Source organism: Peromyscus leucopus, chromosome 6 (assembly GCF_004664715.2).
Source record: "Peromyscus leucopus breed LL Stock chromosome 6, UCI_PerLeu_2.1, whole genome shotgun sequence".
Taxonomy (NCBI): domain Eukaryota; kingdom Metazoa; phylum Chordata; class Mammalia; order Rodentia; family Cricetidae; genus Peromyscus; species Peromyscus leucopus.
The window spans coordinates 129,857,231-129,880,464 of record NC_051068.1 but is presented as its reverse complement, the minus strand read 5'-3'; the positions used below and the strand labels follow the sequence as shown (position 1 = coordinate 129,880,464).

Below are 23,234 nucleotides of genomic sequence, written 5' to 3'. Positions count from 1 at the left end.
AGCCCTATGGCCTCTAAATCGCAGAAAAATCCGGGGATAGGAGGAATTCGGCTGTGTCTAGAGAACAGAAGTCTAAATATAGCACAAGTTTCATCAGTATGCTTTTTATATTCTTTTGTCCATACATATGTTCCTGTGTGTGCATTCCTGTGAATGTGTGTGGGCGAATGTTCCTGAGTTCAGGACAGAAAGAGTAGGGTTTCAAATAGATGAAAGGAAGTTGGGAAAACCTTCTCATTTTTGAACATTCCCAGAGCAGTAAGCCCAGACCAAAATGAAGAGAAGGGGTCTTGAAAGCTGCCTTTTAAGTCTCAATAACACTACTAAATAAGCTGCTGGACCCATATGCAGAGACCTTTCTCTTGGGCATCCTACAACCTGCAGCGGGTAACGCAGGGAGAGAGGAAAACCCTGAGGAGACGCTCCAGGTTGCCTGTTTGCTGAGATAGAAGGAGCGGCAGCCTGCGGAGCCACGCGCAGCGTCACGGAACTGGCGCGGGAGCACCCGGCGCGCAGGCCTGGAGCTGCTGCTGCTGCTGCTGCTGCTACTGCTGGCGGGTTCCTGGCGCTGCAGAACACGCCGCGCCACCGGCAGGAGCGCCTGGGGCTAGCAGGAGAATACCCCGAGGAGTCCGCGCTGCACCATGCAGAGCCTGGTAACACCTGCTTTGTGCACTCCAGGCAACGGAGGAACCTGGAGAGGTTGGCCAGTTGTCTAAAAGCTGGAGTGGTAACGGAACCAAAGAAAGCTAGAACATCTCATCTCTCCAAGACTGGGATTTTGTTCCTCCAAATTGCAGGGAGTCCAAGTAGAGGTCATGAGGGGCAAGCGAGGATGTCCAAGAATGACTGAGGTCTGGGAAGGTGGTCATCTTCTCTGAGCCCTGGAAAATCTCCTTGACATTTTTTACACTTTGAAGCAGCTGCAGCTGGTGTCGTCGGAAAAGGGGGTGGGAGGAAAGAGAGGGGGCGGGGAGATTGTGGAGTCACGGGCGCAAGCCAGGAGCAGCGCCTCGTCTGCCAATCCTGGCACCTGTGCGCCAAGCCGCTGCACCGCGGAGGACCCCGCTCCGGGCCAATTGTGGGCTCCGAGCCACGGCCACCCAGCCTCTGGGCCAGTGCGACCTGCAGCCACCCACCCTGGGCCCCCGCTGCCACCCACAGCTGCGGGAGCGCACAACCCCAGCTAGTGCTTGCTGTGACCCGGGCCCCAGGGACCCTTGCTCCTTCAGAGACGTCGTGGCCGGCTCGGGCAGAAGCCGAGTTGAGTACAGGATTCGCCCGCGCTGCCTTTCTCTTCTCCGCCCAGGATTTATTGTCTGTGGAGCCTTCTGGGGGCGGGGAGGGAGCTGCGCCTCCGCCGCCGCCGCCACTGCTGCTGCTACGGTCGCTAGCGCGGCGCGCTGGGCGGGCGGAGGCCGGGGACTGGCCGCGCTGGTGCTCCCGGCGGGCTCCCGGCTCCCCCCTGGCACCTCTCCAGCCTTGCACCTGAAGGGCAGTGGCATCATGGTCTGACGCGGCAACTGCCCGGAGTCCCCTCTGCCTTTTGCTTTGGAGGACTCCCGTACCGGCTTCACTGCGGACCCCAGAGCACTTTAAGGAGTAACCCTCGGCAGCTGCAAGGCCTTAGCACCCGGGACCCTCATGGGTAGTTTCTGCTTCTGACGATGTGAGTAGAGCACTGAAGGGACCTCTACCCGAGGTCCAGGACCTGGGATCTGGGAGGCTCAGGTGGCCGGCAAGTCGCGGCGTTGGGGCGGTTGCAGGGCTGTGGGAACCCGGCGCTAGCTGGTTGAGTGCTTGGGAGCAGGGCGCTTTGAATGGGCGAGAGACCCTAAAGGGTTACATATTGCGAAAAGAAAAGGTGAGGGGCTAGTGTGAGGCATTGGTGCTGGGACCGCAGAGTCCAGCTAGATTTGGCTTTCTCGGTTTTTATTGTCCCAGGGTCTCCAGTCTGCTTTCCCCGGAGGTGTGTGAGGGATGGAGCGAGTGTGATCTACACACACACACACACACACACACACACACACACACACACACACACACACTTGTGGCAGCTCACACTGTGCTTTATCTTGGAAGGTGTTGTATTATTGTCTTGATATCTATAAAGGAATTATTGGGGGTGTATGTTATTGAGGATGGAAAGAAAAGGGTGGGGTTTGGGGAGATGAAGGGGATGGGAGAGCAGGAAAGACTAAAGGACAGAAAGAAGTGGGGAGCAATGGGGCGAATGCTTTTACTGGAGTCAGGAAAGATGCCCCTGTTTCCCTAAGCCAGGCAACTCCTTTGTGTTCTGCGGGAGAAGCTAGGGAACCTCACTGCTCCTTGTCCAGTGAGGGGTCCCTTGGCATTCTCTGGAGTCTTTTGGGATTCAGGACGCGCTTCGGATTGTATTTGGGAAGGGAAGAAAGACCGCCAACATTGGGTAACAGTGGAACCCTAGCTCGCCGAAAAATTAGCTGGGCTACCATAGATCTCCTGTATCACCAATTTTAGAGTCAAGATGGGGGCGGGATGGGGGTGCGGGCTGCACAGATTGTCTTTAGAAACAGTGACTTCATAAGCGAGATCATTGCTTCATTACACTATTTGGCCATCAGGGTTGGGGGGGCAGGAAAGACCCGCCTCCGCCCTCTCTCTCTCTTGCTGGTTGCCGCTCCCCACCAAGGCACAAAGCAAGTGGCACCTCACCTGGCAGGGAAGGGGTTACTTTCACAACTCCTGGGAATCGGCCCCAGGAAGGAACCATCTGCGACTCCCACGTTCCTTTCCAAGTTCTCCATCAAAAGGAATCTCAGAAAGCAGGAGGGGGTGGGTGGGAATCAAGGCAGCAGCGGGCCTCCACCTGCTCTTTGCCATTACTTTCCCGTACACTTCAGCACATCGGAATTACCTGCAGTGGTAATTGGGTCAGCAGGAGAGCATGTGCACCGGAGTCTCTAGATGGGGCTCTGCTGATGGATGAGAAGCAATTTGTGTTTGAGCATATTTTAACCTGGGCAAAATTTCTAAGCACAATAGAGGTTTCATCGCGTGGGCGAGCAGAGTGCGTACCAGCGAAAGTGAACACGTGATCCCTCCAACGCAAGAGAAACAGTATTAGGAAGTAGATTTTCTTTGTTCCAGGCTGAGCCTATTAGAAGCTCAGTATCCCACTTGCTGAAGTTCCCCTTTATTTTTAATAAAGTTGACCAAAAGCTAAAGAACACGAACATAGCCTGAATGGCTTTTGGCTAGCAACCTCTGACATTTCTTTGTTACAACCTACCCTCCACCCCTACACCTGGTCCCAGCTGGCTCCTACTTTGAAATGATGCATTCCCTCTGAGGGCGTAGGGGGAAAGTTCTTCAGGCCCTGCGCAGGCGCATGTGGGTGCTCTGGCACCTCAAAAGCCGCTGCCTTTCTGAAACACGTGCAGCTTTCTCTGGTTGAAGCACTCCTAGTTCCTGGGGTCTGGGGAACCACCTGGAGATCTTGCTGGAAATGAATGTGGAGCAGTCTGCCAGGCTTCCTTGAAATTACTCATCACAACAGGGAATAATGAGAAAGCAGGGTTCAGGGGTGATTTGTTTTTCCTTAACTATCTGAGACTAAAGTGTATTTAGCAATATCTGTATTTGAATCCCTCAGGTGCCTTGGGCTTGCAAAATACCCTGAACTCTGATAATTTATTACCTCAGTGTAAGTAGAGCTTGTTCCCTACCCGACCATTAAGACAACTACCTAACTTGGGGATCTCTTACGTCCAAGACACCTTTAAAAGCTGAAGGCTTTAAAATTTGACCTGCTTATGTCCCACCCTATCAATATCCTTCCACCACACCAAGATGTCATGGGAGAAAAAGCATTCTTCATTTCCAGAAAAAAACCGTGAGCTGAGAGGACTTTATGCACATTTCTTTTTAATTTAACTTCTCCAAAAGATGTGTGCTCACCATGGCAACCCTTGCCTCCCACATCCAGGCTCTTGCACATATGCGGCTTCAGAATTAGAACAACTTCATAAGAAATGAACTTGGTCCAATTACAGGAGCCATGTTTTATTCAGAATTTTTAGCATTGCTTTAGGCGGGCATGAATATTTTCTTAATTGAAATCACATTTCATTTTATTTTGTAAGCTTTTAATTTTTCTAATTTCTCCATATAATACAGAACATAAACTGTTTAATGTATTATTTTATTTGCTTTGAATTTTTAAAAACTGTGAAAACATTGTTATTATAAATCTTTATTGCATATGAAGACCATTCTATATTATTGTCAGAGTGCTAATCTGTGGTATTCCCTTTACACAGTGCATGGTCATATTTGTTGTTTAAAAAAGATCTCTTTAATTATAACTTAAAACACCACTTTTGAAAATAGGTGAAAAGTTGTAGGTATTAGATTTTAATTGATGTTAGTATTTTATTGATTCTGTAATTTCATTTCCTGAAGGCCTATAACACCAGTGTAAGAATGGTTCACACATTCCACAGTACTAATGCTTCACTTTACACCCAAACCAAGAGTACACACTGAATGACCAACTGCTCATAAATTTCCTACTAGGTTGTTTCAGGGTCCTTATATCTTATTCCACAGAAATTATTTTATGTTTTAGACAATTCTAAACTTTAATAAAAATATATAGTTTTCTTTAAACTCAAGGATTATAGCAATCACACACACACACACCAGCAATAAAAACATTATTTTGTTCTCTTCAGCGGTATTTTAGTTGGCAGTGCATTCTCTGCACTAATTCTTGGGAATGGAAGAGCTCCGTTTGTGGATTTACAGCTTGACTTCATGGATGAATAATTTTAATCTGTGACATAGAGTAGCTATTCAGATTGTGTTAGTCTTCTCCGACCCTAAAGTGATTGCTGCCCCCATGGAATGATAAACTGGAGGTGTTTCTAGGATCTTCTGAGAAACTTGAAGTTTTCTCTAGGAATCACTAAGGACCATATTAGTCTTCAGTTGGAATATTTTACTGTTTTTATATCAGAACTTGGAATTTTAACATCATAATGATGATCCCAACAGTGTAATGATATTGTGTCTGAGGAAGTAACAAAACAGAAAGGATTCAGGTGCACTGGCTTCTTGTATGGTCTTTAAGAATCTCTGGAGCAGGATTCACTAAATCTACACACACACACACACACACCATCAGGCAAAGTCCCTACTTAATTTATATCAGAATTTACTCTGTGTTGCATATTATGTGGACTTTTTCAAACAGTTTAATATTATTCAAAAATGTTTTATCACCCAAAAAGCCCTTTATATTACACTTACTCATCTTCCCTCCACTAAACTTTGAGAATGCCAAACCTTTTATAGATGCCTTAGATTTGCCTTTACCCATAATGTCATATAGTCAGATTGGCATGTATTCAGGTCAGCTTCTTCTTCTTTTTTTTTTTTTTTTTTTTTTTTTTTTTTTTGGTTTTTCGAGACAGGGTTTCTCTGTGTAGCTTTGCGCCTTTTCCTGGAACTCACTTGGTAGCCCAGGCTGGCCTCGAACTCACAAAGATCCACCTGGCTCTGCCTCCCGAGTGCTGGGATTAAAGGCGTGCGCCACCACTGCCCAGCCAGGTCAGCTTCTTTAACATACCAATATTTGCATCTTCCTCAAACCATGAAATTATGAATTTGCATAGTACTCAAAATTAAAAGTAAGTGCACCACCATAAACCAACAGTGTGTGGAAGACAGTAAGTACATGTTGCTGCAGGGCTTCTCTCCAGGTTCCACCAAGCCCCGCAGTCCCACAATCCACATATAAAATAATCACTCAGACACTTATATTACTTATAAACTCTATGGCCATGGCAGGCTTCTTGCTAACTGTTCTTATATCTTAAATTAACCCATTTCTGTAAATCTATACCTTGCCACATGGCTGGTGGCTTACTGGCGTCTTTACATGCTGCTTGTCCTGCCTGTGGCTGCAGTGTCTCTCCTCCTCCTTCCTGTTTCCCCAATTCTCCTCTCTCCTTGTCCTGCCTATACTTCCTGCCTGGTCACTGGCCATCAGTGTTTTATTTATATAGAGTGATATCATAGAGTGATATCCACAGCACTTCCCCTTTTCTTCTTTTTTTAAAAAGGAAGGTTTTAATTTTAACATAGTAAAATTACATATAACAAAACAATTATCGAGCAAGAATTACAGTTACAATATTAAAGAAGATGTCCTATCTTATATTTGTGAGTTTAAGGTTTTATATCTAACTTATAGTCTTGCTCCTTATCTTAGGGTTTCTATTTCTGTGAAGAGACACCATGACCATGGCAACTTTTATAAATAAAAACATTTAATTGTGGCTTACTTACAGTTCAGAGGTTTAGTCCATGGTCATCATGGTGGGAAGCATGGTGGTACACAGGCAGACATGGTGCTGGAGAAGCAGCTGAGAGTTCTACATCCATATTGACAGGCAGCAAGAAAAGAGAGGGGCACTGGGCCTGTCTTGAACATTTAAAACCTCAGAACCCACCCCCAGTGATACACTTCTTCCAACAAAGCCACATCACCTAATCCCTGTCAAGTAGTGACCCTCCCTAAAATGAACAAGCATCTAAATATACGAGCCTATGGGAGCCACTCATATTCAAACTACCATACTCCTCTATGATATTTTTAACCCAATTCTGTGAATCAGTTTTGAATTCTTAGAAATGTTCATTTCAATAGAAGTGGGGTAAGAATAAGTGGAGCTTATGTGCCTCCAAAACAACTATATAATCAGAAATGAAGAAGTGTCTTTTAAAATTATAACTGAGCTAGAAACCATTTCTAACTGGAGCAAATAATAAAAGAGTTACACAAGGAAAGTAGACTGTCAGGTTAGACAAACACTTGTCAAAGCTTTTGGTATAAATCATTTTTCTGTGGTAATGTCTGTGTGTACACATTTATATATAGTGGTAGGATAGCAAACATTAAAATAATCCTATTAAAACAGTCCACTCTATTCCCATCCTGGAATTAGTTATATATATGCTAAGGAATCAGTGAACAACACTTGGCATTCGCTTTTTCTTACAGTAAATAGTGGCTGAACTGCACTTATAGTAGTAGGCACCAGCTACTAACCCCCAGAATGAGTTAAGAGTGGAACTTCAAAATGTAGGAAGCATCATCCCAATCATTTCAAGTACTAGAAATTTGAGGCTCAAACAGATTCATAGGGGTGAATTGAAGCTTGTGAAGTAAAAATCCAGAGCATTTTAAAATAAACTATTTATGTATTTGCTTATTTATCTATTTATTTTAAAGTAAATTTTACTTTTTAGAACTTCATACATGATTATACTCTGTTTACATATTTCCACCATGCCCTCTCCTCATACCTAATCTTCCCCAACCCCTCAGATTCATGATCTCTTATTCTATACTTATTATTTTACATTTATGCATATATTATACATATACACAAACCACTTAGTCCCTTTAGTGTTGCTTGTATATACATGTGTTTAGGTGCACTGATAAAATTTCAATATGGTTGCCTGACGTATAAAAAGATAAATGTTTTCTGATACAGGTTTTCAAAAATTAGCTACATATTTGGCAATAACATATATTACATTTGTGATCACCTTAACATGAGTAAAAGAGATACTATTGCTTGTATTCTAGTAATAATTAACTCAGAGCAGAAGTATTTCATCACCTGTTAGAATCCATTACACTGAAATGTATTAAGAAACTTTCAGTAAAGTATGCACTGAGTCAATAGCTTTCATCTATTCTGAAACTATAATGGTAGATTTGATCAATAACTTCTGGGGAAGTATCAGATAGGCTACTTACATTATTAATCAAAATAGAAAATTTATCATTTGTCACTCAAAGACACATGGAAAATTTAATAAATAAAAGCAACTCTCGGGATTTCCCATGTGAATTCAGTTTCATTGATTGTTCATTGTTTTAATAAACTTAAAATCTCCCATCAATTGTTATTTTACTACACATTAAATTAATAGCAGTGATCAGGCATGAAATATTGAAACTTATATTAGCTTCAACATAATCTATTTAAACACTTTAACCATGGAATCAATGTCTATATTGACTGGCTTTCGAAAGGTATCATTTCTCCAGTTACCCTGGTTATCTTTGCTTTACACCAAGTTCAGTAAGGTTTAAATGTTTTAAAATTATGAGAGAGTTGTAGTATGCTGAAGGTCAAAACCCTAACAAACTTATTAAGCTAGAGACACAAGCTGTGCTTGCATACATGTACGTCTGCGCTTTCATGTAAGGACAGAATTATACTTTGTGGAATTTAAGAAGTAAAGTAGCAGCAACAAAAAAAAAGTGTTTCTGTGAGGAGAGAGAGACAAAGAGGGGTTGGCAAGCTGACCTGGAAAGGAAACTGTTCTGCTGGTTTTCTCCACTACCATTTCACCATCAGATTTCCCTAGGAAGAAAAGAATGTGGCGTGATACAGAACAGGAGATCAGAAATGGATTTCCCTAGGAAGAAAAGAATGTGGCGTTATAAAGAACAGGAGATCAGAAATGGCATGGAAGAGCAGGGAGATGTGCAGCAGCTGGAAAAGAAAAGCTTGACTTAGTCTGATAATGATGAGAAATGAAGGATTCTATGTGATTTTCATAAAGAGATAAAAAACTACCTTTGTGAGGTAGCAGAGTATCAGATAGAAAGCAGCATTACCAAGCTATGTGAGGACAGAAGTGAAACTTACTGAAATACTACCTGCTGTGAAGACATCACTGTGTTACAATGGCGAGTAGTGGACAGAAAGCTGAGATATGCCAGCTAAATTTCAAGAAATGCTGTGACACAGATGGTGTGACTAAAATAATTAAAAGGTGTAGATAATTAAATTTCTTGAGGAGTAAATGCTCAGTGGTCTCTATTTACCATAATAGGCACCTCCCAGAGTCACAGAAAACAGAAAGATACATGGGACCACTCTTACCATGTGTGATGTACCCTTTGGTGTTATTCAGAGACAGTGTAGTTCATGACATGAAATCTTTTTCTTCTCCAATTCAAGTGTGATTAATTTTGTAAGACAATTATAAAGGCTATGGTAATTAAGTTATACTACTTACTTAAAATTTGAGTGAATATTAAACATTGGAGATCTCCTGAAATAAAACTGAGTATCGCACAACATATACAGGACATATATGCACACACAGTGTGTGATTGGTCTGTTTCTCAGCACATGTGATAGGAGAATCTTACTCTTTCATTGCTTCCCAAGACTTCAGAGCTGGATAAGATGCCAGAGGTCTTATTATATAAGGAAGGAAGTTGAATGTAGCATGAATCTTAAAATGTTTTATTAATAAAAACAAACCTGGAGTCAGGTATTGGGGTGAACTCAGAAAGATCAGAAGAAAGAGAACAAACCACAGCTAACCTCACCTCACCAATTCCTCAGCTGATCTCGGTTTCCTCAGACTGAAGGCCTCTGAATCCTCACCCAAATAGATCTCAGTTTAACTGCTGCTAAAAGCTAAAAGCTTAAAAAGGCTCCAGTTCCTGGTCCTCATGCCCTATATACCTTTCTGTTTCTTGCCATCACTTCCTGGGATTAATGCATGTGTCACCATGCCTGGCTGTTTCCAGTGTGGCTTTGAACTCACAGAGATCCAGACAGATCTCTGCCTCTGGAATGCTAGGATAAAAGGCATGTGCTACCACTGCCTAAACCTATGTTTAATATAGTGGCTGTTCTGTTCTCTGACCCCATATAAGTTTATTAGGGTGCACGATATATTGGGGGACACTATATCACAACAGTTAAGGCTCAGAGAAATTTGCTTCTTTGTTGAAGATCAAAGAGCTGTAAGTGGGAACAGCTGCTGAGGACCAGATCTTAATGTCCAACATTTGCCCATCAAAGCACATCCATAGAAATGTTGAAGCATTTTATACCATAGACTTTAACCCAATAGACAAAGTCAACTGAGCCAGCCAATAAGATGGCACCACACATTTATATTTCATTTAGTTCTTGGCCTGAATTTTTCACTAAGATTTTATTTGGCTTAAGTTTTTGAACAATTGCCTTATATTTTCTCTTTCATTTAGCTATATAAAAGGCTAGAATGTCATAAATTTAATATCCATTAAGTATTTCATTTTAAAAGATGCCTTTATTTAAGAAATATGGAATTAATCTTCACTAATATTGAAGTATTCTAAGTGTGGATGCTATATCCTCTCTTAATGGGAACTAAAATTTTCTCTTAAATCATTTATCTTTTCATGATAATTCCAACAAAATGAATATTGGATGATGAGAAATGTTCAATTCATTGTGCATAAGTGAATTATTTTCTAAATTTGTTGATTTCATTAAAGGCCAAGTTAAAGGTGAGTTTTCTTATCAAAAACAAAACTATTTAAAATGTTAAAGCTTTATATAAAATATTACCTTAAATATTGATTAGGAAGTCATTTTAATTTGGACGATAAATGAGAGCCAATTGTAGTTTGTACATATTCCACTTCCTGTGCTTTCCCTCCTTTCTGTGCGTTGCATATTAGACTTCTCAACTCCAACACCTGAAAGTTTGCTTCCAGCTGGTGAAATCCAAGTTTCAGTTTGCATTACCTTCGAAATGACAGCTTTCCCTTTTTTAATGTGTTTGGTATCTGTTATAGCTTATTTGTTCTGTCACAAGACAAATTATAAACAAATGTTCCCAGTGCTGTTCTTTCTAGGGCTAAAGTGATCACTGCACCTTTTTTTTTTTTGGTTTTTCGAGACAGGGTTTCTCTGTGTAGCTTTGCGCCTCTCCTGGAACTCACTTGGTAGCCCAGGCTGGCCTCGAACTCACAGAGATCTGCCTGGTTCTGCCTCCTGAGTGCTGGAATTAAAGGTGTGCGCCACCACTGCCCAGCCTCACTACACCTTTTCTAGCTCTGCTTACCAAGAAACTAGGGGAAAGATCACATTATCCCACAGACAAAGCATCCCTGACAGTGTAAAGCAGTTCTGAAATTTTGAGGGAGGCCTCTTAAAACATGTATTTACCTTATAAACAGTGAAGGACAGAAACATTTGCAAACAAAATGTTAAGAAAATTAAGCCTATATATCCCATCTCATAACTTTTTAAAAGCAAATTAGGGGGCTGGGAGGCAGCTAAGTAGTTAAAATGCTTTTTGTGCAAGTGTGAGGGCCTGTGTTCAGAGCCCCAGAATGTACGTAAAACGGCTAAGTGTAGTGGAATACATCTGTAATCCCAGTGCTGGCAAGAACAGATGGAAATCCCTGAAGATTGATCTCCAGCCAATCTAAGCACATTAATGAAATTCAGGTTCATTCAGAGGCCTGTCTCCAAAAACAAACAAACAAACAAAAAGTGGAAAGCAATTAAAGTAGTCACCCAATGTCACCTCTTGCATCCACAAATAGGCACACAGGCAAGTACACAAAAATGTAAGACACACATACATACACATGGGGGAGGGGTGATTAACTCTTGTTTCAATTTGTAGGAATACCATAGTAACTAAACTATAGCATTGCATATCAACACAGATGTCCCCCCACTCCCTCTCTGAACAGTTCTTACTCATTCTCGCCTCCAGTGTGCAGGTATAAGGCTCACGGGTGTGACAGAATGGAACATATTTCTGCATCTGACAATGCAATCACACATGCCATTCTATATGACACAATCTGAATGTCCTACATCTGTATTGACAGGAAGACAAGATGCCAACCTCCACTAGCCCAGGCCTCCACTTACTCTCATAGTAACAACTGTTGTATCTTTCAGGTCTAGTTTTATCTAGTGGTATGGGATATAAAGGTGCAATATTTTGCATACTTTGTTTTGGCTTGTGAGATTTCTCACACTAAGCATACTTAAAGTTTTCTTCCTGCAGTCAAAAATCTTTCCAGTTAAATTCACACATAGCAGATAACAAGGTGAGATGTCAACAGCAGGGACCACTGCATAAGGAAGTACATTTTTTCTACCTCTGTACAGGAAGAAACTGCCAAAACTGACATGTTTAACTTCCAAATAAATATCATGAGGTAGATAAGCTTTATTAAGTTAACTTATGGCCAAGTATAATGCCTCACCTTGAAATCCCAATATTCATAAGGGTGAGATAGAAGGATTGAGGCCCGGAGGCCAGGCTTGTTGACAAATAGACTACATAGTGAAACTAGGTCTCAAGAAATAAAAGAGGATATAAAGAGTATATACCATATTGATACAGAGTACCTACTCACTTATGAAACTCTATCACATATGATAGAGATGCTGGTGAGTGCAGTTTCAAGCAAGCATATGCACACAGGGCCTTAGGGATGTGTATTATTATGATAAATGTGTGTGTAAATAATAAATATACCCCTTCCTCACACCAACACCACCATCTTCTTTAGCAGTTGGCAAGGCATGTACCTCATTTAGCCACAAAGACATGCTATAATAGAGACTGCTAACTATGTGCCTGTTGTTTCTAGTGCATTTTCTGCTGCTGTAACTAAATTTGAATTGAGATATTTTATAAAGTGAGCTTATGTAGCTCATGTTCTAGAGGCTTGAGGCCCACAAGCCATGAGCTACATTTGGTGAGGCCTTTCTTGCTGTGGAAAATCCAGAGTACAGATGTGATATGGTATATTACATGGGATGAGGCTGAGTCCCAGAGACAGAACCAACATTATTTTTATAATTGACCTACCCTCAAACAAATCTTTAATCCATCCATCTATGAATAGGCTCCATCCTCGTGTTATAATCAGTTTGGGGCCTTGGACATCTTAGTCAAACACTCTATCACTGAAATCCATCCCCAGCTTCTACTCACCTCTTAAAGGTTCTGCCTGGATCCATCTCTTAAAATACCACAAGGGGTGACTTTCAACGTGAGCATTGGGACTTTTAAACCATAGTGACCAGTGTCTCTGCAGTCAGTCTTAGAGAAGCAAGATGCTACGTGAGATCCAGACAGCTCCTTTCTCAGAGGTCATCATCTTCTTTGCCTGTGTAAAGTTCCCATTACCCATTGGACTTTGTTCTAAATCTATTCTCCCTTTTCTAACAGAATTTGAATGATCGTGTATTAATAAATAGAAATGCAGGAAGAAAAGAAATCTGTATTCTGATTCTTAGAATATATATAAATAATTTCTTGTTTAAATGCCACTTACTGGCTTTAATATTATTTTTTAAAAGTTTATAGAATGGCATACTCTCAGTATAGAAGACATATAATTTTATCAGGAACTAAGAGTTGCAGTCTCATTAGCCAACATTGTTATATTGCCTGCTGGTGTTTCAACTGAGAACAAAGGCAACAAAAAGCCTTAGAATGCTACTTCAGGGTTTCACACACTCCCCTTCTGGAGGAAAGACCTTTAAAAATTTATCTTTGAACTGAATAATTATCACCATAAATTGGTTAATTGTTTTTAGAGTAATGAATTGAAAGAAAAACATATTGAGTACACAGCAGTTAAATGAAGTGCACCATTCCCTGAGTGCATTGTCTGCCTGTATATCTTTAAAAATTATCATACCTTTCTATTGTGTGATTTTTATGTGCTCTTCACAGTGGCCCATTCATACCATTGTTGTTTAAATAATAGTCATTGTTTTAGCTATGTATCCCAAGCCAGCACATGCATAGGAACTCCCTCACTTTGTCTACTTCTAGAAAAGTAGCTCGTGCCTTAATATAGAAAGATGTTTGCCATTGCAGGAATAACTAGCTGAGTAGCCCACTTACATTTCTTTAGGCCTTGGTGACACTTACACCATGACTGAACAAACCTTTTCTTTCTGAGACCAGCATAAGACTATAGTTTCCAGCCTCTCCTTCCAGTTAGGTGTGGTCTTGAAAAATGCTTCAGCCAGAGTGACTTACGCATCTTTTCTGAGAGAGGCATTTGTGAATCAATGAGATATGGGCTCTTGTGTAGCAATGGTAAGAAGCAATGCTGTAATGGAGCCTGCATCTGTCTAAACCCTGAACAGGTACACCAAGTCACATCCATTCCTAAGTATTCATTCAATAGGTAGCTTGAGCAAAACAACTGACTATGCTGCGACTCAGGGGTTGTTATAGAGATTACTGCTAGGATTCCTTTTTCTAAGCTTAAGAGACACAGATTAATACTAGTGAAGATGGAATTCTGGTGTTCATTGGTATATGGCATTACGGTTATAGAGATATTATATAAACATTCCTGTAATGTAACAACGAGTCATGTATCTTAAAACTGATTGCCGTTATAATAATGAAGTAATTATTTAAAACACATGAACACATGTTTACTTGAGAACACCTTGCAAGTTTTAAATGTCTTTATTTTTCTCAGTTTATAATTTTATGTGTGTATTCAAACACAGCAGAAGTCTAGAACTAAGCTATTGCCCATAGACTATCAAATCAAAGTCAGGGTCATTATATTTACTTATTCTTTATATTTTAGGGATAATTTTATAACGAAAAATCAAGCTGAGATTTTTTTTTTATAGCAGAAATAGAAAGATTAAAGTAGAACTGTGTGCTTTAGGTCCATTGCTAAATTAACAGTGAAGACAGTCAGTGAAAAAAGTGTGGAGTCAAGAATTATTCCAGGGCCAGGCAGTGGTGGAGCACACCTTTAATCCCAGTACTCAGGAGGCAGAGGCAGAGGCAGGCGGATCTCTGTGAGTTCTAGGCCAGCCTGGACTACAGAGTGAGTTCCAGGAAAAAGCACAAAGCTACATAAAGAAACCCTGTCTCAAAAAAAAAAAAAAAAAAAAAAAAAAAAAGGAATTATTCCAAGCTCTCTAGTTAGAGAAATATTAGATATGTGGAGGTACAAGTTGCAGATCATAGAATCTTGGAGAAGGAGCTAATTTATTTAAGGCCAGCTAGGACACGGACATTAATAAGAAGGAAAACTAGTAACAGGCTAACCTATAGAATCAACATAAATCAGATAATCAATTAACACAAAGTAAATGCACCTATGTAAAATTACTAGAAATACATTGAGCACTTTTGGGGGAAAAATAAAGTCTCTTTTTAAGAAAAAAATGTTTTCAAATAAATAAAAATTGGGTATGCAAAAGAATGACTCATTTTATTTTGCTATCTTGGTTTCCTTTTAATTGTTTTTTGGCATGAAAAGAAAGCATGAATGCATACCCTCTTCTGAATACTAATTTCTTCCCTCCATTACTATTTTGCTTTATCATCTAGAAAGGATGCTTGAGTCCTGGTCTTTTGTATGCTGATTTCCTGAGATGAGAAGAGCTTTGCTTCACATGTAGTATGTTTTATACCCACACTACATTAGCCACACAAATCACATGAACAACTCAGGAAGTCAACCAAGTAGCTGGCTGAGATGCAAGTAGGCATAAAGGCTCAGTGATAGTCTGAGGGTCACAGGTTTTTTCAAGATTTGTATCTGTCTCCTGTTAGGTTTATATTTATTTTCAGAAAGCCAGTTTGTGTGTTACCATAGCCTCCTCCAAGTGTACTATAGTATTGGTCCCCACAGTAGTGAAACCCACCTTTTGGGTATGGACTTACTTTTCATTTTCTTTGAATTTAAATGCATTTTCCAAATTTCCTGGTGTCTTCCTTCTACTATGTCCTACTATATTCCTAGGTTGTAGAGCATTTGGAAAATATATCCAGCTTGAAAATATAGATGAACAATCATTGAATTCTTGGTGAAAAAGAAAGTCATATCTTTTGAAGTGTTGGAGCTTAGTTGTATAATAAAATTTTACCTTCCAATCAAAAGCTGGAGTTTGGGGTCTTTCAGATTTCAAGAATGGATGTACTTAATGAGGCCTGAGGTACTTATCAGTTCATAAAGCTTGCAATTCCATTTGATATTTAAAATTGCATATATTATGCCTTAAGCTCTGGATTATATGATTATTTTATGAATCTTATTTTCAAAAAGAATTTTTTTGTTTATGGATGGAATAAAAAATTTTAAAAAATTGTTAAATATTATTAATTCTTTGAGAATTTCATACAATGTATAAGATCATTCCCACTTTTTACTCCTTTCCCTAATTCTTCCTAGATCTACACTTTACCTACCTATATCCCCCAACTTCATGTTCTTTAAAAAAGTAAAGTAAACCATGGAATCCAGTTTGTGCTAACCATATACTCTGGGCTGAGAGCCATGCACTGGAGTTCCGTCTACCTACCTGGAACCACACCATTAAGAAAACTGACTCTCCCACCCCTAAAGTCCTCAACTTTCAATAGTTCCTTAGCTAAGGGAGAGAGTTCATGTGTCCTTCCCACTCCATGACAGAATGCTGACAAGTCTCAGCTTAGGCAGGTCTTGTGCAGGCAAGCTCAGCTGCTGTGAGTTCATGTGTGAAGTGGTCCTGTCATGTGCAGAAGATACTATTTTCTTCTGTTTCTCCTTTATCCCTGGAATTTTCAGTCTTTCTGTCTTGTCTTCCTAGATGGTACCTGAGCATTGGGGAGAGGATGTGATAAACATGTCCCATTTGTGGCTAAGCGCTCCACCCTGCATTTTGACCAAGTGTGGGTTTCTGGAATAACCACCTTCTGTTACACAAAGAAACTTCTAGGATCAGGTCTGATAGCACACTAATTTGTGAGTGTATGGATACAAATTTAGAGTGCAGTTTTATATTATATCCATTTAGCAGAATAATAGTATTACTTTACCCCTGGGGCCTACAAGTTCTCCAGCCATGGAATCTTGGCCAGACTTATAGTACCAGGCATGGGTTTCACCTTGTGGAACAGGCTTTATATCTAATGAGAAAGTAGCTAGTTACCCCCAAAAACATTCTTGTCACCATTCCACTAATATATATATCTTACCATACTGGTCATTATTGCAGTTTTATATCAGTGGCTCTATAAAACATTATACTGTAACCCAAACCCAGAAAGACAACCATCACATTATCTTTCATATGAGGATCTTAGCATTGAATTTGAAGATTTGTGTGTTTAATTTGGACTCCTTGTAGAACCCATGTAGACAAATTTCTAAACTGTCTTAATAAATAAAAAACACTGAGCCAGAAATTTGGGTTAAAGCCGGAGAGAAAGATCAGAGGAATAGGACAAATCATGTGCTAAACTCACCTAACCAACTCTGCAGCTTACAAAGATAGCTTATTCCTGTATAGTCACATTTTTTATGCCTTTTCTGTTCTATTCTCTCATTGGCTCTCTTAGCCAGCTACATCACTTCCTCTTCCTGCACAGCTCTGTCACTTTATGTCTGTCTGTACAGACCTCCAGATCTCTATGGTTGGTACTGGGATTAAAGGCGTGTGTCACCACTAGGCTCTGTTCCCTAGTGTGACCTTGAACATACAAAGATCCTGCCTGCTAAGTGATAGGATTATGGGTGTGTGCTACTGCTGCTTGACTTCTTTGTTTACTTATAATGGTTAGCCTTTTTCCTCTGATCTCCAGGCAAGCTTTATTTATTAAAGCACAAATAAAATATCACCACATTTCAGCACAAATAAAATGTAATTCTTGACTGTGTATATATTGTATATAGTTATTGTATATACTTTTTCTTATATTAGTTATATTTTTATTTTAAACAAAAAATGGAAATGTGGTTGATAGATTATGCATCCCAATAAACTTAACTAGGGGTCACATAACAGAACAGCCACTATATTAAACATAGAGGTTAGGCACATGGTAGCACACACCTTTAATCCTAGCATTCCAGAGGCAGAGATCCATCCAGATCTCTGTGAGTTCAAAGACAAACTGGAAACAGCCAGGCATGGTGACACACACTTTTAATCCCAGCACTTGAGATCTCATGTCTTGCTTGGGAAAGACACACACCTTTAATCCCAAGAAGTGATGACAGGAAGCAGAAAGGTGTATAAGGTGGGAGGACCAGGAACTAGAGGCTTTTGGGCTTTTAGGTTTTTTAGCAGCAGTTCAGCTGAGATCCATTTGAATGAGGACACAGAGGCTTCCAGTTTGAGAAGACAGGATCAGTTGAGAAATTGGCGAGTTGAGGTGAGGTTAACTGTGGCTTGTTCTGCTTCTCTGATCTTTCAGAATTCACCCCAATACCTGGCCCGGGTTTGTTTTTATTAATAAGACCTTTTAAGATTCATGTTACAAACTCAGGAAAATAGAAAGGGACTGTTGGTTGAGAGTGAGAAGACAGATTTCAAAGAAGAGGGGGTCATAGAACAGAGGCAACATGATGAGGAAAGAGAATTTCTAATGAATTAAATTCTTTAGAAGTATAAAGATTAGACCATGTTTTGTATCTTTTTCCATTGTGGTTGGTTTTTATTGTTGTTGTTTGTTTGTTTTGTGATCATTTAAATCACTCTAATTCTGAATTTTAGGAATAACAAAATAATCTCTGGAACAGTGTTTTCCATTTTTTTTTCATGATTTGGATTCCTTTTACTAGATGAAATATTATAGAGACATCCAAAGATTGGTAAGAAGGCTGTGTTTAAAATGGTTGTTTTATGTTCAAGAGTTGTTATGTCAAAGCATGATTATTTTCTAATTTCCTTTTCTGTATTTTAACAAAAATATCTTAACTCCCCCAGTTAGGGAATTTTTTTTTTCATGACAGATTACCAATACAGTCAAGGCTGAGCAAAGTAACTTGAATTGAATTCTCTTGTAAATACAAATTGTTACATTGTACTGGCTCTCATTTTTTGGTTGACTTATATGCTCTATACAAACAGACTTTAAGAGAGGTTCACTTTATCACACCAATTATGAATGTGCACCCAAAACAAGTGTTTGGGCTTCTCATTTTCCACGGCTTAATATCCTGTTCTGCTAAATAACAAAAAGGCAGAACGTACAAAATTTCATGACTTTTCCTATATGTATGACACATATTTACTCAGCCCAGAATGAAACCGTGAAAGACCAAATTAATGAATACAACAAAGTCCAACTTAGTAAAACAATTCGCCTTTATTGGGGCTACCAGCAGAAGTATATGTGTGGGGGTGGAGAGCTACACACAAGAGCAGGGATGAGTCAATAGTATGTGCAGCACTAAAATGCCCACCTTACTACGGATGATGGTTTACAAAAGCTCCAGACATGGATCCTTCTATATAGCTCATAGGCATCTGGACAGGACCAAGAATCTCCTCTTGACAGCTCTTCTAGTCAGTCTATTCCCTTTGCATTTGTTTACTCTTTCTAAAAATCTGTTCTGGGTCCTCTGAGAATCTTGCAAGTTTCCACTTTCTCTGACCTGTGACATCTTTTTTTTTTCACCTTCTTAGCCTCATGAACCCACCTCTTCTCTTCTAGAGGGAATGTTTCAAATCAGAGGAAACTACTGTGTAAGGTGGAAGCTTGACTCACAGGGCAAGGACATCTCTTTAGCACTCCTTTGGATTTTGCCTGCCATCCCCCTAGGATCTCCTACTTCCTTCATTTTCCTGTTGAGATCATATACAGATTTTATGAAATTTGGCTTTAATCTGGTTAGTAAAATAAATTGTTCCAGAGGCAAGGGTGTAGAGATAGATGTGTTCCTTCAGAGTCCACATCTCTTATTCCTTGAGACAAAAATATATGAAGGTATTCTGTGGAAGCCTTCTCCATTAGAATACACGAGACTCTGGCATTCTGTATTATCTTGTCTATATTTCTGTCTTGCTATCTGCTACCCTGGCCTTTGAAACATTCAAATCCCCATCAGAATTGTATTTTTCTGTGTGTCAGTGGCATGTGTATTTGAATGTAGTTAGCGCAAAGATTGGTTTTAGAGGTTTTCTATTGTTATTTTTAGCTAGGTGACTTTAGGAAAGTTAGTTTTTTAACAAAGCACACAATAATGTATTATTTGAAGTAAGTACAATAGTAAAAATCTTGTGCAAATGCTATAATGATCCAAAAATTCAGCTAAAATATAACCTAGTACAGTATTATGATACTTTATATACTTTATGATACTTTAGGCATGCATTTGTGATCATCTTGCCCCTCCATCAATGAAATAATTTATTCATTTAATATTCCTTTGGGGATTGAGATCAAGATTTGTGTTGTTTCTGTCAAAATCCAGTATAGCTGTTCTCAGAATGATTTCCCAGATTTACCTCTACCTGACCAAACACTGGTGTTCATGGAAAAGCCTGTTTGCTATAGTCAGAGGCCTCTCCATATGGTGTTCAAGACACTTGGCAAATTCTCTATTCCTCTTTACTTGAACAGAGTGGTCACATCTTTAGAAAGCTCTCCCATCCTATTCTCAGTAATGTTGTACGTTTAGCAGGATACCACACACAATGTCCCATACGTGTTCACAGAGCTACTCTTTTAACTCACAACCAACCATTCTGATCCTTATTAATGTTTTATCTTAAATATTTGGAAAGTTACTTCTTTGAATTTACATACATTTGAATAAGAAAATATAACAGGACAGGAACTCAATGAACTGTAGTATATATTTTTCCTGATCCTCACCATCTCTGTGAGAGACTATGATGATCAGGAAAAGAAAAAAATATAGGTATCATATCATGTAATACCATTATAGTATGATATATCATTATATAGTCATTTTCACCACTGAAATTCTTTGTTCCAATTCATGGAAAAATAGGCATCATATACAATTTATAGACTTAAAAATACAAGTTTTGTAGAAAGACTAGAAATTTATATAAAAGTTTAAAATGCCAGGAAAATTCCATGTTATAAAATATTCTAAGCCGGGTGTTGGTGGCGCACGCCTTTAATCCCAGCACTCGGGAGTCAGAGCCAGGCGGATCACTGTGAGTTCGAGGCCAGCCTGGGCTACCAAGTGAGCTCCAGGAAAGGCGCAAAGCTACACAGAGAAACCCTGTCTCGAAAAACCAAAAAAAAAAAAAAAAAAAAAAAAAAAAAATATTCCAATTCTTTTTATTTTTTAGATGGTATATTTTTTCTTTCTATAGATCAGGCTAGATACCAGTAGTCTAACAGCCACGAACCCTGTAGACTACAATAATGACCAGCTGGGCAAGATGTGCCCACCAGTACAATAATGACAAGACTGTTTATGGGGTACCAACCATTCTCTATTGGATTTTAGGCCTTCTCCACAGGAGGGAATTCATGCATGATAATGTAAACAAGGTCAAAACCCATGGCTAGTGAAGTCATAGACCCTAGGGAAGAACATATTTATGAAGTTTTTCTAAATGACCAAGTTGTGAAACTGCCTTTTAACTTTGTTTTGTTTGTTTTGTGTTGTTTTGTTTGCTGCTCCAAACCTTGATCAGAGAGGCATCTTGTTTCAGAAGGTAGTTAATGTAGAGTCACAATACTGTTTAAAGTGCTAAGAATAAACAACTGTTGAGTGCTCAATCATAAATGGGAACATCTGCATCAACACCTTCCCCCTTGAAAGTCTTGGCAAACAAGGAAGAAGTGGGATGGAAAGAATGTAAAAGCTGAACAATGGAGAGGAGAGCTGCAAAATGCTGTCCTCTGGGTATGACATGGTTGTTGCATACGTGAATTCATAGCAGCAGTGGTTACCTACACAAGACCTGTGCAAGACTTTTGTAAGATTAAACTTGTTAAAATTCCCTGCATGGAACTAAAAGGATCTCCTGAGGCCCCCAATCCTAGCTGAGGAGGTGTTGGCAGTTGATGGTTGCTGTAGTCACTTTTCTTTAGGAGTATGGCTACTGGAAGGTTCCTCATGCTCCATTGGATAACCCCACACTCAAGCACATGTAGATAGTAACTAGACTCAGTTTGTTAAAAAGAAAATTATTAATTAATAGGAAGACATAAAGTTGGAAGAGAATTGAGATGAGGGTTCTGGGGGAAGTTAAAGGGTGCAAGTGAGAGGTGGACATGATCAAGATGCATTGGTACATGTATGAGATTTTCAAAGAATAAATTTATAAAATGGGTCTAGGGATATGACTCAGTGGTAGAGCACTTGCCCAGCTCTCATAAGGTCCAGAACTCTATCACTAGAACTGACAAGAAAAAAACACACAAATATCATGTGCATATGATCTAGTAGTGCATGTCTAAGTTGAATCGCTGTAATGAAAATTAGTCTGCATATGGAAATAACTTATGATACCCATTTGTACCACAATCACAAAAGGAGAAGCTTCCAAAGAGCCTGTAGGTGTCAAGAATAAGTTGTGGAACAGCACAGTAAACATTTCTTGGAACTACAAGATGTGATAAAACATTTGCAGCCAGTTAAATGAGGGCCACTGACCTTGTCAGAATGACACAGCTGCCACCAGAGAGCACAGAAAGAACTGCATGAACTATTACCAGGAAACACTGGCTTCTGAGCGTTTCCATTAGCAAACTCTCCCATTGTTCATCTTAAACATCATTCAAGATAATGTCTTTGGTTCCTTTATGCCACATATGAATATCAACTCCTAAAAGCTTTGCTTACAAAATAATTCTAGAAATAAAAGATCATAGAGTCTCATATAAATCTGTGATACAAGAGGATCACTCTGGAGTAGATTTGCCATTTATACAATGGAGGGCCTGTGTTTGTCTGATACTTGGCCTTATTTTTTTCCAGTTATGTTAAAGGATAATTCAATCTTCTGTGATAAAATTAAATTCATGCAGTTTAAAATATTTACCTATTTAAGAGGTTTTTCTTTCCCTCTCTTACTGTACCCACACATAAATCTTGAATATCACTGTACTTGATCAGTCTTATTCATTCCCCTTACTCATCTGGCCAATTAATATTTTCAAGTGTGTGTGTATGTGTTTGTGTGTACTTGCATGTATGTGTTTATATAGATGCATGTTGATGTAGAGAACAGGTGTCAACCTAGATTCTCAGCCATTCCTTGGGTACTACCCTAATCCTTCTCTCTCCCTCCCTCCTCCTTGTTCCCTCCCTCTTCTCTCTTCCCCATACACACATAAAAGCCTCAGTTTCTTAAGTTGTTGTTTACCACCTTTGAATTCTATCTGTGATTTTTTTCAAATTATTCTCACTGGGCAGTGGTGGTGCATGCCTTTAATCCCAGCACTTGGGAGGCAGAGGCAGGCAGATCTCTGTGACTTTGAGGCCAGCCTGATCTACAAAGTAAGTTCCAGGAAAGGCACAAAGCTACACAGAGAAACAAAAAAACAAAAAACAAAACAAAACAAAAAAAACAAATTATTCTCTGCATCTGCTATAAACAATGCCCCACTATGTTTAAACTGAGTTGAGTTTCCTTGAGGGTTTTTTGTTCCTCTAG

General features: G+C 39.6%; 1 protein-coding gene across 8 annotated transcripts in view; it reads left to right on the top strand.

Annotated features, from left to right (window-relative positions):
- The first annotated feature begins 227 nt into the window (after positions 1–227).
- Lrrc7 (leucine rich repeat containing 7) overlaps positions 228–23,234 on the top strand; it is a 479,632-nt gene continuing 456,625 nt past the window's right edge. For 5 of the 8 annotated variants that reach the window (XM_028890385.2, XM_028890382.2, XM_028890380.1 and 2 more), the window contains exon 1: positions 228–1,669. In XM_028890385.2, coding sequence (XP_028746218.1) covers positions 1,668–1,669 — 2 coding nt within the window. In that variant the 5' untranslated portion in view covers positions 228–1,667. The remainder of the gene's footprint in view (positions 1,670–23,234) is intronic. The other 3 variants (XM_028890383.2, XM_028890378.2, XM_028890390.2) reach the window with 3 other exon arrangements.